Raw genomic sequence first — 17,062 nt, 5'->3', positions numbered from 1 at the left:
TTAAGAAGGTGTTTTAATCAAGCTCTCAACAATGAGCTGGTTTAGTGGTGATGATCTTAGTCAAGTAGAACCACGATTTGAAACCAACTGGTTTGGAGCCTTGGAGCTAGGTCGTTCATTATACCGTTGAGCATGAACCAAGTTGTTAGAAAGTTGGAACAAATTCTGTTGTTATGCTCTCTCTCACTTCCTTAAGCAAGCGATTCTCGAATTTGTAAGATCATCAAGTAAGGTGTTGTGTAAACCTCTAAACATACAAGATCATTTTGAATTTGTAAAATCATTTGCGTTAATTTGTTCGTGTTGTCCAAAAGTTTCTAATTACACAACCTAATAAATATATTTCTTTGTGACCACCCATCTCACTCTCCTCGACTTTTGTAATTTAAAAAAGAGAGAAGATTAAGATATCGAGAGACTAGAATACAAATAAATAAAGAAAGATAAGAGAGGTTAGTAATGGTACGACTGTCGTGTGTGTTAAAGAAAGAAGAGAAGAGTCAAAGGACAACGTGGGGAAACTTCTCATTATGCATCGGACGCCAACCTATCACGCGCCTTTGCGGTGCTCACTTCTACATCTTTTTTTTTCTTTTTCTCTCTCATAATTTAGTATTACCATGTTAAAATGGGAGTCAAAATCTTCATTCTTAAGGTCAGAAACGTCATTACCAACGTCTTTTCGAAGGATCTATACACTGTTAATGTGTATACACGTTAATGTGCGTACACGTCCATCTTATAGTCTGAATTAAGGATCTATACACTGTTATGACGCTGTACAAAAAAATTCGTGATTAGTTTCTCGACGGTATGCTGCCAAAAAAAAACGAAAAAAGAAAATTGTCGACGGTATATAGTGAACTAATAATCAATTAATTACTGAGCTTTTTGAGTTTTTAGACACCAAATTACGTAAGATATACTCTTTCACCTTTATTTTATATGACGTTTAAAGTTCCGGCACATAAATTAAAAATTATTTAATTTTCTGTTTTCTGTATTTTAAAATATTATTTTGTTAGTTATCATTAAAAAATTTAACCAATTAGAAAAACAAACTGCAGAATTCAAAATTTTATAAACAATGAATAACAATAAATTTTGTATAAAGAATGAAAAAATCATATAAAATGAAACAAAACATTCTTTTTATTTAAACATCACTTGTTATGAAACATACGGATCTCGGAGTAATAAAGAAATAAATATTATAGAACTAGATGAATTAGGGATTATATATATTGAAAACCTTAGATTGATTAACATTAAAATAACAAGTTAATGTAATTGTAACGAGAAAAGCATTAATATTAGATAGTTACAGAACATATTAGTGGAATTTTATGGCTAAAAGGAAATACAGTATAACTTGTCCTAAGAAGAATATGAAAACTACAGGGATACAATATAACTATAGGTAGTGTTTTCATATTCAAGTTAAATAAAAATATATACACCATTTAAGTTAAGACGTTAAAAGAAAAAAAACATTTAAAGTTAGAATTAAATGAACACATGTGAACACCAACCTCGCTCTCTCTAGAAGAAAGCCTTCAAAAACCTATTATAAATACACACCTCTCACAACTCTCTCCCTTTAACTCTAAGCTTTTCTTTCTTCCTTCGCTATTCTCAAAGTACAAGAGAACTCCATACTTAGTAACTTGTAAGAATTCCAACTCCTGTTATTGGTGTGATCCTGATCATAGTAGAATATGGCCGGTCCGGGATCATCGCCATGTGCTTCGTGTAAGCTTCTTCGACGACGCTGTGCAAAAGATTGCATCTTTGCTCCTTATTTTCCTCCTGACGATCCTCACAAATTTGCCATTGTTCATAAGGTCTTCGGAGCAAGTAACGTTAGCAAAATGTTGCAGGTTCATCTCTTTCCCATTTCCCCATAACTATATTCTATTTTGGTTATCTTGTTTCGTTGAAAGCTTTAAACATTTTGCATATGCTTCTTTAAGTGGGTGTTTGGTCCCCTCTCTCTACCAAAACATTCAGTGAGTGTTTGGTCAAATACCAAACTTCTTTAATACATATAAACATATTTTACTCCAACAACCCTTATTAACTTTGATATTATTCTGAATTTATGCATGCTACCTAGAATGTTATATATAAAAAATGGTTACATGGTTTATATAAATTTTCACAGGAGCTACCGGTTCATCAAAGAGCTGACGCGGTGAATAGTCTGGTTTTCGAAGCAAACGCACGAGTTAGAGATCCGGTATACGGATGCGTAGGAGCAATCTCCTACTTACAAAACCAAGTCTCGCAGCTTCAGATGCAACTAGCAGTGGCTCAAGCCGAGATTCTTTGCATTCAGATGCAAAATGAGCCAACCTTACAGTCTCATCATCAAGTTCTTGAACTAGACCAAGAACACAAGGCTCTCTTGCTACAAAACAACAACAACAACATCAATAACTGCAGCAACAACAACAACACCAATAACAACTTAGGTTATGCCATGTCTTCTGGGCAGTTCAACTCTAACTTTGCATCTCCAAGCAGCATAATGCAAATGCAGATGCAAATGCAAATGCAAGACCCTCTTAAGCAAGAATCTCTTTGGACTTAGTTTATTAATTTTCTTTGGTTAAAAAACTCAGTGAAGTTTCGACAAGTTTACTTCTTGGCTATGTTGAAAAAGAGAATATGGGAACAGGTTTCGTGTAAGGAAAGTAGTATAAGTCAAAAGGTTAAATGCATGCATGTGATGGTGATGAGATGTAGTTAGAGAAGCTTTAGGATTAGAGATCTGTTTTTTTTGTTCTTCTTCCTTTTTTCTCTTATATAATTTGGTTTCTCACTTCCAAATTTTTCTTTTCCTTATCGTTTGAACAGTGAAAATTAGATCTAATTCCAATCCAAATTTTATTTTATTTTAAGTCTCCAAGAAATTGCTCTACCAAGTACCAACTACACTTTTTTCTCAAGCAAACCGACTCAAAACTTTGTCGCGTTCAAATTAAGAGGAAATTACAATATGGTTTTTATGGATTAGTTTAAGAATAGACTAAAGTCTCAGATATTAAATATCTTTATTAAACTTATGTTAATTAAAGTCCTACACATGCAAAAACAACACTATACTTTTTCGAGAATCAACTTTACTATATACTAAAAATGTTGTTTTTGTTTCTACTTGCGATAAACTGAAGTTGAAATCGAAGTAATAATAAAAACCTCAAGTTGCAATCTACATGATTCAACCTTTACGATTTGACTCTCAATAGATTTATTCGACCGACTTGATTTGATTAATCATAAGCTACACGTTAGAACATAAAGTCGCCTCTACTGTTGCTTTTGTACTAATCCATTTATATAAATATATAGATTTTAATTCACCAAAATTAAATTAGAAAAAGAGGAGGTGGTGGTGTTGAATTTGATTATGTTATCTATTGCTAGTGTTCATGTGATCAGTAGTCGAAATAAAATTATCAAAATACTGCCTGTCGTCGCTGTCGACATGGGAAAGAATCTGATGACTAAAAATAATCGATCAATTTCTTTCAAATTGCAATGATCTAAAATTTTCAAATACCTTTAACTTGTTTTTGACGATCGTACCACGCCAGAGAACTTATAACTGTCATAATCATATAATGTATATGGTATGATATAATTATTGAGTAATTATTGAGATAAATACTCTATCTTTAACTTTACGCGTAACAACTTCTTAGTTAGTTTGTTGAAAAGCCTTCTCTTAATTTGTATAGTATACTAGAAATTAGTAAGTTAGACGCATGTATACATCTAATTAATTACACGTAGACGTGCATGTGCTCCATGCACGTGAGCAAATTTATTTTCTTGGCCATGTGTGAACTGTTTTCTTATTTGGCAAACATAGGTTAATTTTAACAAGAAGCTGAGAGGGTGTGATTAGACAAAATTATATGATTACAATGGCAGAAAAAGTTAAGATTTTACAAAGAAATCCACATTGTTGCCTTTACTTAATTTATGCACACCTCAACGAACTTTCCCGTTGGTGCGCTAACGAATTCTGGCTCTGAAGTTGAAACAAAATATATTTTCACATAGGCGATTTTTAAATTGTTTACATGACAGAAGCATGTTAATTAATAATTAACTTAAGTTTGTGATTATAATAGAGAACCTAAAATCTTAATGTAAAAAGCCTTCTGGACAGAATGTGGTACCTACCTAGACCATAAAAAAAAATACAAATCGCCTATGGAAAACATATATTATCAGCTAATACAAATCGCCTGACGAAGTCTTTTTTCAAAAAAATATAGACTGTAAACTCTTTCTTATTTAGTAAATACTAAATTTAATTTAATTCATCTTCTCATCTGAACATGCATGAATGCAAATACAACATGCCCGGGACGAGTACTTACGGAGGACATACCACAACATCATTGAAGAAATTATATCTGAGTGTCGTCGACCATGGTCCCCTTCCCAAATTAGAGTTTGAAAGAGAAAAAGAAAAAAGATAATGCAGCAAACCCATCGATGGGACGAGATATATATAGAGGCCCATTACTATTAGTGTTTGCCTTTGTTTAGTCTGAGAAAGAACAATTTAACAATTATGGCTTCGGATTTGGTAATTGGTGACTTTCACTTTTTAAACAATGTTTGGACAAGTGGACCACCTCCATTGTTTTGACATGATGAGTTTATTTATACCCGGACTAAAAGAAGGACGAATCTAATTTCTCTTTGGGGTCTGAGTGTCTGACACTTTTCTTCGTTAAACCAAGGTTTTAAAAAACGGATCAAACCGGTAGGTTCGATCAGTTTGACCGAGAACCATCTCTTTTTCATAGTCCGGGTTGAGTTAAAATCTTAAAAGTGATAAATATTGGGTTTACAAAATTTTAACTAGTTAGAGTTTGTTTTTTCTAGTTTACTGGTATTTTCTAATTTTAATAGAATCTCTTTATATTTTGTTCACCTTGACGCTATCCCTAAGCATTACAGTCTGACTCCACTTGTTCATAATCGAGTAAAAGATCCCGTGTGCTCTATCGACAGAAAAATGAAGAAGAAAACCTCTCTTTGTTTATTATCTATACATAAAAGTTTACAAAAAATGATACAATCATTAGTTTAAATATTTAAATATTATAAAATGACTCCATAATATACCAAAACAAACGATTATAGTGAAGAATTAACAAAGAAATTATAAAATATGTATGCTTTCATTTCTGTAACCATAGTTTTTTTTTTTTTGAAAAACTCGGTCCGACCAGTTATATATACCACTCCAACCAGTCTGTCACTAAACTATACTACAATACCAAATCGGTGTTCGGTAGCCAAATCTTACCCCTCCACACAAAACAAAAATTGTCTGCCTTTATAGGAGACGAATGATAGAAAAATCGAATTTTGTAATCGCTTTTGCCTTTAAAAGGGTCAGACGCCGTGTACGGCACACCAATAACCAAAAGTTTGACCACCTTTTTTTATTATATACTTTCTTCACTCACACGAACCAGAGTCATACACTTCGCACCCGATGGATCCAACTGAATCATCACCAAACCAATTCCGCCACGTGGTGGCCATGCCTTATCCTGGTCGAGGCCACATCAACCCAATGATGAACCTCTGCAAACGCCTCGTCCGTCGATACCCTGACCTCCACGTTACTTTCGTCGTCACTGAAGAATGGCTCGGGTTCATCGGATCCGACCAGAAACCCGACCGGATCCACTTCGCAACTCTCCCGAATCTCATCCCCTCCGAGCTCGTCCGGGCCAAAGACTTCATCGGCTTCATTGATGCCGTCTACACAAGATTAGAGGAGCCGTTCGAGAGGGTTCTTGACCGACTCAATTCGCCGCCTCCTAGTGCAATCATCGCCGACACTTACGTTATATGGGCAGTACGTGTCGGTACAAAACGGAATATTCCGGTGGTTTCTCTCTGGACCATGTCGGCCACGATTCTCTCGTTCTTTCTTCACGCTGATCTACTCGTAAGTCACGGCCATGCTCTGACCGAACCATCAGGTAAACATCACTGAATTAGCCTCTCGAACGGCTCCTCTATATGGTTTCTTCTTGAATCTTGGTTTGTTCTATAATTTAAAGGTGATGAAACTGTTGATTATGTCCCCGGTTTATCTCCAACAAAACTACGGGATTTGCCTCCGATATCTGAGGGTTACAGCCACCTACTCTTCAAGAAAGCTAAGTTGTGTTTTGATGAGCTCCCGAGAGCTAAGTGTCTTCTCTTCACTACTGCTTGTGAACTTGAACCTAAAGCCATTGAGGCTTTCACCTCCAAGCTCGATATCCCGGTTTATGCTATCGGTCCTTTAATACCATTTGAAGAACTATGCGTTGGGAATGAGGGTAGCGAACCCGATTACATCCGGTGGCTTGATGAGCAACCGGTAGGTTCTGTGATTTATATATCTCAGGGGAGTTTTCTTTCGGTCTCTGAAGCTCAGATTGAGGAGATAGTGAAAGGAGTGAGAGAGAGTGGAGTCCGGTTTCTATGGGTGGCTCGTGGGGGTGAGTCGAAGCTAAAGGAGGCTTTTGAAGGTAGCTCAGGTGTAGTGGTGAGCTGGTGCGATCAGCTGCGTGTGCTGTGTCACAAATCTGTAGGCGGGTTTTGGACGCATTGTGGGTTTAACTCAACATTGGAAGGGATATATTCGGGTACACCGATGCTGGCGTTTCCGTTGTTTTGGGATCAGCTTCTGAACGCGAAGATGATTGTTGAGGACTGGAGAGTCGGAATGAGGATCGAGAGGAAGGAGGAGAAGTTGTTGATAGGGAGAGAGGAGATTAAGGAAGTAGTGAAGAGGTTTATGGATAGAGAGAGTGAAGAAGGGAAGGAGATGAGAAGAAGGGCTTGTGACCTCAGTGAGATCAGTCGAGGAGCTGTTGCGGAAAGAGGTTCGTCTGTTTCTAACATTGACGCTTTCGTTAGGGGTATTACCAATACAAATTAAGGCTCAATGAGCTTTTGTTGTTCGGCACATTGTTATTACAACTAATAGTTATAAATCTTGTTATGTCTTATTGAAGTTAGAATTCGAGACTTCAAGTAATAAAGAGATACACTAAAAACTAGGACGGTCGAATAAGATACCACATGTTTTTTTATCAGTAACAAACTTTTGTGATGTCGAAACAAGAGCAGAATGGTCAAGTTTTGTTGAGTATCTGTAGGTATGACATGACAACGTGCAATATTGACGATAATTTCTCATACTTGTTGTCTCGTGATTCACTGCAAAGAATGAAAGAAGCCTTTGCCATTGTACTGTGCGATATAACTTTGAAGACCCCAACGCAAGAGAAAGCGCATCCCTTTGAAATTGCTACTTTTGCGATACAAACTTATAAATTACTAGTAGTCGTCCCGTGCGTAGCACGGGTTTAGTTCACATTTTTTTGGAATTTTTTTTTTGTAATTTTAGAAATTATTAATTTTTAATTGTTAATTTAGTAATGATTATTTTTAATATATACTGTTTTTTTTGGGGGGTGTTTTTTTGTTTGGTATTACTTGAGCTATAATTGTTTTAACTTGTTCCTTTATTGAATAAGTAAAAGTAACAAATCATGATGCTTTATTAATAAAAAAATATACTAAGCTTAGAATAATTGTGTTCTACAGATAGATGAAGTTTATTATACATTTATGGTGGAATTTGTGATTGCATAGTAGAGTATTTATGGTTTTCTCTTTTTAGATCTTCAAGACATATTGAACATTCACCATGTTCTTCTTATATATGTCACTTTCGTTTGGACCATTTCAAGGTCTCCTATAACCACTCCAACATCTAAAAAAGTATAAATGAAGAAAATTTTAGATGAATGAAATTTGAAAATTTCCTCTTATTTTAAAACTAACCATATATATATATATATCATATTTTAATTGTATATATCATATAAACCAGTCAAGCTTCTTATACACATAATAGAATATGATGCATACAAATTAAAATTTAGGAATCTTTTAACCTACAAAAATGACTAAGAAATAATTTAAGGCAATGTTAGATAGATACAAAAAATTACGAAGGTTAGTATTTAGTAAGATGTGTGTCTTCCTATTTATAAGAAAAATTGTAGTTAAAAGCATATGTCAAATTCATTATATATTTGGGCAATAAATACACTATATACAGTTTTATATCTATAAGGTAAAGGTAATTTTTTTTACAACATTACAAACTAAATGCCTCTCTTTCATTGTTACAGGAGTTACATAAACTATTTGAGAGTTACAAATATGACATAAATACATTTAGTATATTTTCTTAATTATATGTAATACTAGCAATTGACCCGCGCTACGCGCGGTAGTTAGATGAAGGTGTATTCTGGATTTTGTTGTGTATTTTATTTTTTTGGTTACGTAAAGCCATATTTACGTTTGTTGTTGCATTTGATTTTGGTAGCTTATGTTGTTTTGTTGGATATTTTATATACAAATAGGTTTTCCTATAAAGTATTGCTATGATATATGTAAAAGAATATTGAGCCAAGATATGAGCGAATCAAAACTGTTATAAAATCTTCTGCAATATCTCTATTATATTTAGTAACAAAACGTCGTAACACTTAGTATCTGGTTTTTGCCTATAAAAGAAAGCAATACATGTCATTTGTGAAGATATCTTCTTCAAATATTTTCCCCGAAAAATTTTATAACATTTTTCAAGAGAAATGGGTGAATATGATAGAGTCAAAGATCTACATTCATGGAGATCTGGCTGGAAGATTCAAATGAAGGTATGGAGGAAAGTTACTCAGGAAAATGCCACAATTCAACTAATTATGTGTGATGCATTTGTAAGTATATAGATATTTACCTGTTAATATCATTTAGATTAGTTTAACAATTAGCAACATATGTTTCAGTAATTGTTTTGTTCATTTGGTATAGGGTGACTGAAACAAAGATTACTGAAGATATGTTCGAAACATTTGATCATCAAATAGAAGAAAATGATTGGAAAATATTTTCAACTTTTTCTGTCTGTTACAATGACCGAGCCGTCTTATTGTGATTACAGGATCATGTCCATCAATGAAACCACCGTTGAGAACTCAGCAGTGATTTCCAACAATCACTTTTTTGATCTCGAAAGGTTTGATAGAGTTTTCGAAGGATATCATGCTGTGAGAAATCTCCCATTAGGTATGTTTTTAATATATAATCGTATTTGTACATTCTTATATTTTTTCTTCTTTCTGTAATCAATAATTTTATACAAATATTTGGTTTTTTTTTAACAGACATAATGGGTGAAGTCGTGAATGTGGAACCTCTCTTTAATCTACATGATCCAAATGCCGAGATGCCAAATGAGATGATTAGGATCTTACGGTTTTCTCTAAGAGATTTGATATCAACAAATTCATATGTGCAAAATCAATGAGAAAGTTAACAAACCTCAAATCTCTTATGTAATTTCTATTTAAAACTTATGTAATTGTCTCTTTCATTTTAGTTTGCAACTATTTGATAGATATATAGAGATTTAAATTAATTTCATCTACAATTATATACTAATTTTTTTACAATTTTCTTCCTAATGCAGGATGTGCTAATGCGTGGAAAAAAGAGAAAAAGAAGAGAGAAAACGATTCTCCTGAGTTTTAGAGATTTCTAGACTTTACTTGAAAAATCTGAAAAACCAAAAACACACACAAGATGATCTCAATTTTTTTTAGAAAAAACAGCATACTAAATTATACTTACTGCAAAACCTATTTCTATATAAAATATATACAAAACAACATAAGCAACCAAAATCAAATACAACAACAAACGTAAACATGACTTTACGTAACAAAATAAAATAAAATACACAACAAAACCCAGAATACACCTTCATCTAACTACCGCGCATAGCGCGGGTCAATTGCTAGCTGAACGTGTGTTTTTAAGTTTCAGACGTGTTGGACTGCTAGCTGGAGATTGTGCTGCTAATTCCACAGAACTTTCAGCCTGTACTAATGTTAATAAATAGTGAAAAAAACAATGAGGGGATACCTCTCGAGGAAGAAATATATGTTGTCTGAACCATTACCTCTCGGAAGTTTGGGCTAGGTGCCTCTTCCAAAGTCTAAAAAATTCGAGAAATAGTAAATAACTGGTGGTGTGGAGTGAAGTTGAAAGTAGTAAGCTTAAGTTGGAATGTAAATTTCTTCCCAACAATATCAGAGACTAGTTTGAGAAATTGATGCTTCAGTTTCGGAGTTTTGATGAGCGTCAGCCTTGAAAAAAAAAAGAATAAGGAAGAAAGAGTGAGTGATAGGTGGTAGATGAGGGAAAAAACTGAGAAAACGTTAAAAGATGAGTGGATATATAGATACCATTTGCTTGTATGTTGGTTAACTTCACCATGTCTTTATCAAAGGCGACAAAGACGCCGCTAGTTTTGCCATCGTGAACGACCAGGTCCACATGGTATCTTGCATATTATGACAGAGTGAAGTAGAAAATGGTTAGAAATCAAATGAATGGCTTTAAAAATAAATAATTGAGCTTTGTGGTGTTGTTAGTAATATTACTTGATATCTCCAATTGCTGATGTTGAGCGGCACTTGAAGTTATTGCATGCTAGGGACGCCTCCTGCTTCACCATTTTTGTGCCACACTCTGCACAAGAAATGTAACTCCACCCACGCTGAGTTTGTATGTCCGTCACTGTTGCGGTGCACAGAAATTCAGCTTCCTATAATTAAACAGAACCCAAAAAAATATGATGTTGTTAATGTCGCAGTAATGTTGTACTATAACCAAAAAAATAAGGAAGATAATATGGGAGAAAACACCTGTGGATTAGCAGCGGCAACAAACTGACTGAGTTTTTTAATGGATACATGTTCATTCTTATGTGATAGACTCCTGGATGAGGATCTACTCCCAATAACACACTTTGCAAGGTCTTGAAGAGGAATGAACGAAATGATGTTGAAGGATGGGTGAAAGATGCAATGGAATGGAGAGATGAACAGCGGTGAAGGTGAAAGGGGATGATTGCAGCGGATTGAAGGGGAAGAATGAAGTGTACTTCTAAGAGAGATGGAGATCTCTTAGACTACAAGCTTGATTACAACTTAGATATGACACACTAAGAAGTAAAGAAGTTGAGAAGATATTACACACTTCTCTGATCAAACAATAGAAAGAAGATTTTTGATTAAAATGTTTGATGAGAAACAAATGAGAACTACATTGTCTTTTTATAGGAGAAGGGGGAGGAAAGAGAAGAGGAGAGAAGGGAGAAATAAATGCCTAGGAAATCATGCAAGAGCATTAACAAAATCAAGCTCATGCACAATTAGGAAAATACAAAAACAATAAATGCAAAGTTTGAACAAGAGAAAAATAGAAAATGGGCCAAGACAAAGAGATGGGCCTTGGACCACGAATTGGGTTGGCAAAGGGGGCTTTGGAAGTGCTACTTATGTCTGATTAAAAACCTTGTCAAGAAAACCCAATGGGACAAAACTTGCAAGGGAAAAAGAGTGCATAAGCAACACTTAACCTTTTACCGAACACCTTGAGCTGTGAGCAATGTCCAAATGGTTTGAACCACATCTTCCTGCTTCTTGTCCAGCTCCTTGATTAGTCCATTGATAGCTTGGTTGAACCTTCTGGATTTTGATCTGGTAAGAGGACCCGCCGGAACTATTAATGCCTCCTCTAATGCTTCCGCTGGTACAAGCTGCTCCTCCAATGCTTCCTCTGGTTCAAGCTGCTCCTCATGTCCATGTTCTTTGGTCGAGCTTTCCATGGTCTCATCATCCTCTACCACTTGAAAAGGATTTGACCTCAAATCCAAATTATCTGCTCAATAAGGAAGAAGATCAGAAACATTGAAACTGCCACTAACTTTGTACTTACCTTGGAGATCGAGTTGGTAGGCATTGTTGTTGATTCTTTTGAGCACTTTGAACGGTCCATCAATCCTTGGCATTAGTTTGGATGCTCGCTCCTCCGGGAAAGGCTTCTTCCTAAGATGAACCCACACTTGATCACCCTCATTGAAGATGACTTCTTTACGCCCTTTGTTCGCATACTTCTCATAAAGCTTCGTCCGGGCCTCAAGATTTTCCTTAGCCTTTTTGTGAACCTGTTTAACTAAANGAGCTTTCCATGGTCTCATCATCCTCTACCACTTGAAAAGGATTTGACCTCAAATCCGAATTATCTGCTCAATAAGGAAGAAGATCAGAAACATTGAAACTGCCACTAACTTTGTACTTACCTTGGAGATCGAGTTGGTAGGCATTGTTGTTGATTCTTTTGAGCACTTTGAACGGTCCATCAATCCTTGGCATTAGTTTGGATGCTCGCTCCTCCGGGAAAGGCTTCTTCCTAAGATGAACCCACACTTGATCACCCTCATTGAAGATGACTTCTTTACGCCCTTTGTTCGCATACTTCTCATAAAGCTTCGTCCGGGCCTCAAGATTTTCTTTAGCCTTTTTGTGAACCTGTTTTACTAAATCGGCCTTTTTCTTGCCATCAAAACTTAATCTCTCACTCAAAGGTAAAGGCATTAGATCCAAAGGAGATGTGGGGTTGAACCCATAAAAAGTTTCAAATGGAGAAAACTTAGTCGCAGAATGCATAGAATGATTATAAGCACATTCAACATGCGGCAAGAAATCTTCCCAAGTCTTAAGGTTCTTTTTAATGAGCACACACAACAATGTAGACAAGGTTCGATTCACAACTTTAGTTTGACCATCAGTTTGCGGATGACATGTAGTAGAGAAAAGCAATCTAGTTCCTAACTTAGACCACAAAGTTTTCCAAAAATAACTAAGGAACTTAGTGTCACGATCAGAAACTATGGTCTTAGGTATGCCATGCAAATGAACAACTTTCCTAAAGAACAAGCTAGCAACATGAGATGCATCATCAGTTTTATGACATGGAATAAAATGCGCCATTTTAGAAAAACGATCAACCACCACAAAGATAGAATCCTTACCAGCCCTAGTCCTAGGCAATCCAACCACAAAATCCATAGATATATCAGTCCAAGGATGCATAGGAATAGGTAAAGGGGTATACAAACCGTGGGATTGAACCTTAGGCTTAGCTTGTTTACAAGTCGCGCACCGTTCACATAGTCATTCAACATCTCTTTTCATGTTTGGCCAATGGAAGTGTTCTTGCATCACCTTATATGTCTTAGCAACTCCAAAGTGTCCCATTAAACCACCACCATGAGCTTCCCTTAGAAACAATTCTCGCAAAGAAGAGTGAGGCACACAAAGTCTATTTTCAAAGAACAAATAACCCTCATGGCGATAATATTTCCCAAAGGCAAACTTCTCACAAGATTGAAATATTTTGCTAAAATCAGAATCATTAGCATACAAGTCTTTTATCTGCTCAAAACCCAGTAATCTTGCATCCAAAGAAGTAAGCAAAACATACCTGCGAGATAATGCGTCGGCTACAACATTATCTTTACCTTTTTTGTACTTGATCACATATGGGAAAGTTTCTATGAATTCGACCCACCGCGCATGACGTTTTTTGAGCTTTTGTTGACCCTTTAAGTGCTTGAGAGACTCGTGGTTAGTATGAATGACGAACTCCTTTGGCCATAGATAGTGCTGCCAAGTTTGTAATGCTCGGACCAATGCGTAAAGCTCCTTGTCGTAGGTCAGATAGTTGAGTGTCGCTCCTCCTAGCTTCTCACTGAAGAAAGCTATGGGCTTATGATCCTGCATCAAAACAGCTCCAATACCTATCTCGGAGGCATTACACTCAATCTTAAAAGTTTTCATAAAGTTTGGAAGAATTAAAACATGAGAATTAGTAAGCTTCTCTTTCAAGGCTTGGGTGGCATTTTCTTGTGCAGCTTCCCATTTGAATCCAACATCCTTTTTAATGACTTCCGTAAGCGGGGCGGAAATGGTGCTAAAATCCTTGACAAACCGTCGGTAGAATCCTGCTAAACCGTGAAAGCTGCTCACCTCGCTCACATTTGTAGGACTTGGCCATTCTTTGATTGTCTTGACTTTCTCCTCATCTACCTTGATTCCATCTGCACTCACAACAAAGCCTAGGAAAACAAGATTATCTATGCAAAAGTTTCACTTCTTATAGTTCGCATAAAGCTTTTCCTTTCGAAGCAAATCCAAAACGAGTTTAAGATGCATGACATGATCCTCTAAGTTCTTGCTATAAACCAAGATGTCATCAAAATAAACCACAACAAATATTCCAATATGCTTCCTAAGGACATGATTCATCAATCTCATGAAAGTGCTAGGCGCATTAGTTCACCCAAACGGCATGACTAACCATTCATATAACCCATGTTTGGTTTTAAAAGCCGTTTTCCACTCATCACCTTCTTTCATCCGGATTTGATGATAAACACTTTTAAGATCAATTTTTGAAAAGATGCTAGAACCATGAAATTCATCAAGCATATCATCTAATCGAGGGATAGGGTGGCGATACTTAACCGTAATATTATTGATGGCTCGGCAGTCCACGCACATTCGCCAGCTCCCATCTTTCTTTGGTACTAGTAAAACCGGAATGGCACATGGACTCATGCTTTCTCGAATATGTCCTTTGTTCATAAGCTCGTTCACTTGTCTCTCGAGTTCTTTTGTTATGGTTGGGTTGGTGCGGTAAGCTGGTCGGTTCGGTAGAGCGGCTCTCGGTACAAAGTCGATTTGATGCTCGATCCCTCTGATGGGCGGTAAACCAATGGGATTGTCCTCCGGAAACACGTCCTTATATTCTTGCAAAACCAAATTAATCTTTCTCGGTAGCACCGGTTCGGGGTTAGTTGAACAAGCAAGAGTTTCTTTGTAAACAAAGAGTAAACTATTATTACTTACCTTGTTCTTACCCTTGGTATCGATTGGTTCGGTTGGTTTGGTGGCCTGTTGTTTCATGCTTAGCTGGTCTAGATAGACTTCATGTGGGGTCATCGAAATGAGAGTCGTTTTTTGGCCATTGTGTTCGAAGGTGTGTCGATTAGTGAAACCATCATGGACAACTTGTCGGTCTGATTGCCATGGACGTCCAAGAAGAATGTGGCTAGCGTCCATCGGTAGTATGTCGCACAGGATCTTGTCCTGATACTTACCAATTGAAAGAGGCACCTTGACTTGTTCCTTGACGGACATCTCACCTTCTTCATTAAGCCATTGGAGCGCATATGGTCTCGGATATTTAAGCACTTCTAAGCCAAGCTTCTCAACCATAGTCCTGCTCGCAACATTAGTACAACTGCCACCATCAATAATTAAACTACATACCTTATCTTTGACCAAGCATCGCGTGTGAAACAAGTTTTGCCTTTGCGTTTGATCCTCAGCCTTAGTTAGAACACTCAAAGATCTCCTCGCAACAAGCAACTCTCCTTTAGTGGGGGCTTCCAAACCCTCTTCCAAAGAGTCGTTTTCCAAACGCTCTTCTTCAGATTCTACTTCGCCATTATCTTTAAGGACCATGATTCTTTTGTTGGGTCACTTGCTTGCATAATGCCCAAGTCCTTGACACTTAAAGCATCGAATATCCCTTACCTTTGTGATCACCTCCTTACCCTTTCCTTTTGAGTCTGAATCTAGCGGTGTGGCTTGACGAATGGCTTGTAGTCTTTTTGGTAGCCGGACTTTTCCTCCTTTTGATAACTTGGTTTTCCCGAGCTGTAGTTGGTCTTGGCGGTGTTGTAGCTGCATCGGGAATTCCTTCTTTTGATTTGCTGTTCGAACATGACTGCCTTGTGAAGCATCTCCTCAAGTTCCACATAGTGCTGGGTTTCTAGACGGTCTTGGATTTCTTGGTTAAGACCTCCCATGAATCGAGACATGATAGCTTCTCCATCTTCTTGAATATCAGCTCTTAGCATAAGGGTTTCCATTTCCTTGAAGTACTCCTCGACTGACTTGCTTCCTTGAATCAAATTCCTCAAGCACTGATGTAGATCACGGCTTTCAGCTGGTTCCATGTTTCGATCGGAATTTCTCCGGCACGTCTGCGGCTGGTAACAAGTTGATCCCACCAACTTAATGCGTAGTCATAGAACTCAGTAGCAGCAACTTTAACCTTGTTGTCCTCAGTGACCTCTTAAGAAACAAAGACTAACTCAATTTTCTGCTCCCACTCCAAATAAGTATTTGGGTTGCTGGTTCCATGGAAAGCAGGAATCTTGAATTTTAAACCTCCCAATGGATCTCTAGGTTGCGGTCTGTCTCGTCGACGTCTGCGTTGACTACTGTGAGAAGAGGCGTGACTGTAGTACTCTCTTGTCTCATCATTTAGCCTTGGTTCCGCCTGCTTCTGCCTTTGTTGCTGATTTGCTTCTGGGTTGACTTGATTCAAGTGTAGAGCGCCTAGTTTTTTACTGAGCATCGTTGACATAGCTGCTGTGACTGATTTCATGATTCTCTTTTCCAGGCTAGAGGTGGATGACTCTTCCTCTTCAGATGTCACCATGGTACCTGAAAATAAAATCAAAGATCCAACAAGTAAATTGTTCCAAAAAACACGTAACTAGAAAACAGATTTGGAAAAATATGAAAACGAATCCAAAAATTCCATAATCAATTTGTAAAAATAATAGACTCAAAGAACACACTTTGCAAGGTCTTGAAGAGGAATGAACGAAATGATGTTGAAGGATGGGTGAAAGATGCAGCGGAATGGAGAGATGAACGGCGGTGAAGGTGAAAGGGGATGATTGCAGCAGATTGAAGGGGAAGAATGAAGTGTACTTCTAAGAGAGATGAAGATCTCTTAGACTACATGCTTGATTACAACTTAGATATGACACACTAAGAAGTAAAGGAGTTGAGAAGATACTACACACTTCTCTGATCAAACAATGGAAAGAAGGTTTTTGATTAAAATGTTTGATGAGAAACAAATGAGAACTACATTGTCTTTTTATAGGAGAAGGGGGAGGAAAGAGAAGAGGAGAGAAGGGAGAAATCAATGCCTAGGAAATCATGCAAGAGCATTATAAAGTCAAGCTCATGCACAATGCCTAGGAAAATACAAAAACAATAAATACAAAGTTTGA

General features: G+C 36.8%; 2 protein-coding genes across 4 annotated transcripts; both read left to right on the top strand.

Moving 5' to 3' along the window:
- Positions 1,616–2,824, top strand: LOC104700479 (LOB domain-containing protein 12-like). The gene is made up of 2 exons (XM_010416003.2): positions 1,616–1,880; positions 2,165–2,824. The coding sequence occupies exons 1-2, from the start codon at positions 1,719–1,721 to the stop codon at positions 2,591–2,593; spliced, it is 591 nt and encodes a 196-aa protein (XP_010414305.1). The 5' UTR covers positions 1,616–1,718; the 3' UTR covers positions 2,594–2,824.
- LOC104700478 (UDP-glycosyltransferase 87A2) lies at positions 5,431–7,235 on the top strand. Of its 3 annotated transcripts, none has more exons than XM_010416000.2 (3): positions 5,431–6,023; positions 6,105–6,917; positions 7,054–7,235. In XM_010416000.2, exons 1-3 carry the CDS (start codon positions 5,528–5,530, stop codon positions 7,086–7,088), a joined length of 1,344 nt encoding a protein of 447 aa, XP_010414302.1. In that variant the 5' UTR covers positions 5,431–5,527; the 3' UTR covers positions 7,089–7,235. The 3 variants fall into 3 exon arrangements, with proteins under 3 accessions (XP_010414302.1, XP_010414303.1, XP_010414300.1); XM_010416001.2 differs by having other exon boundaries at positions 5,432–6,023; positions 7,050–7,235; XM_010415998.2 differs by having other exon boundaries at positions 5,432–6,023; positions 6,105–7,235.

This window comes from Camelina sativa, chromosome 7 (genome assembly GCF_000633955.1).
Source record: "Camelina sativa cultivar DH55 chromosome 7, Cs, whole genome shotgun sequence".
In the NCBI taxonomy this organism is placed as follows: Eukaryota; Viridiplantae; Streptophyta; class Magnoliopsida; order Brassicales; family Brassicaceae; genus Camelina; species Camelina sativa.
The sequence above is the reverse complement of the archived record's forward strand: the minus strand, read 5'-3'. Positions and strand labels throughout refer to the sequence as shown.

Excerpts from the sequence above, each read along its gene's own strand:
- LOC104700479 (XM_010416003.2), top strand. The coding sequence starts at position 1,719 with ATGGCCGGTCCGGGATCATCGCCATGTGCTTCGTGTAAGCTTCTTCGA. Across the intron at positions 1,881-2,164 it reads ACGTTAGCAAAATGTTGCAG|GAGCTACCGGTTCATCAAAG; the intron begins GTTCATCTCTTT and ends AAATTTTCACAG.
- LOC104700478 (XM_010415998.2), top strand. The coding sequence starts at position 5,528 with ATGGATCCAACTGAATCATCACCAAACCAATTCCGCCACGTGGTGGCC. Across the intron at positions 6,024-6,104 it reads TGCTCTGACCGAACCATCAG|GTGATGAAACTGTTGATTAT; the intron begins GTAAACATCACT and ends TATAATTTAAAG.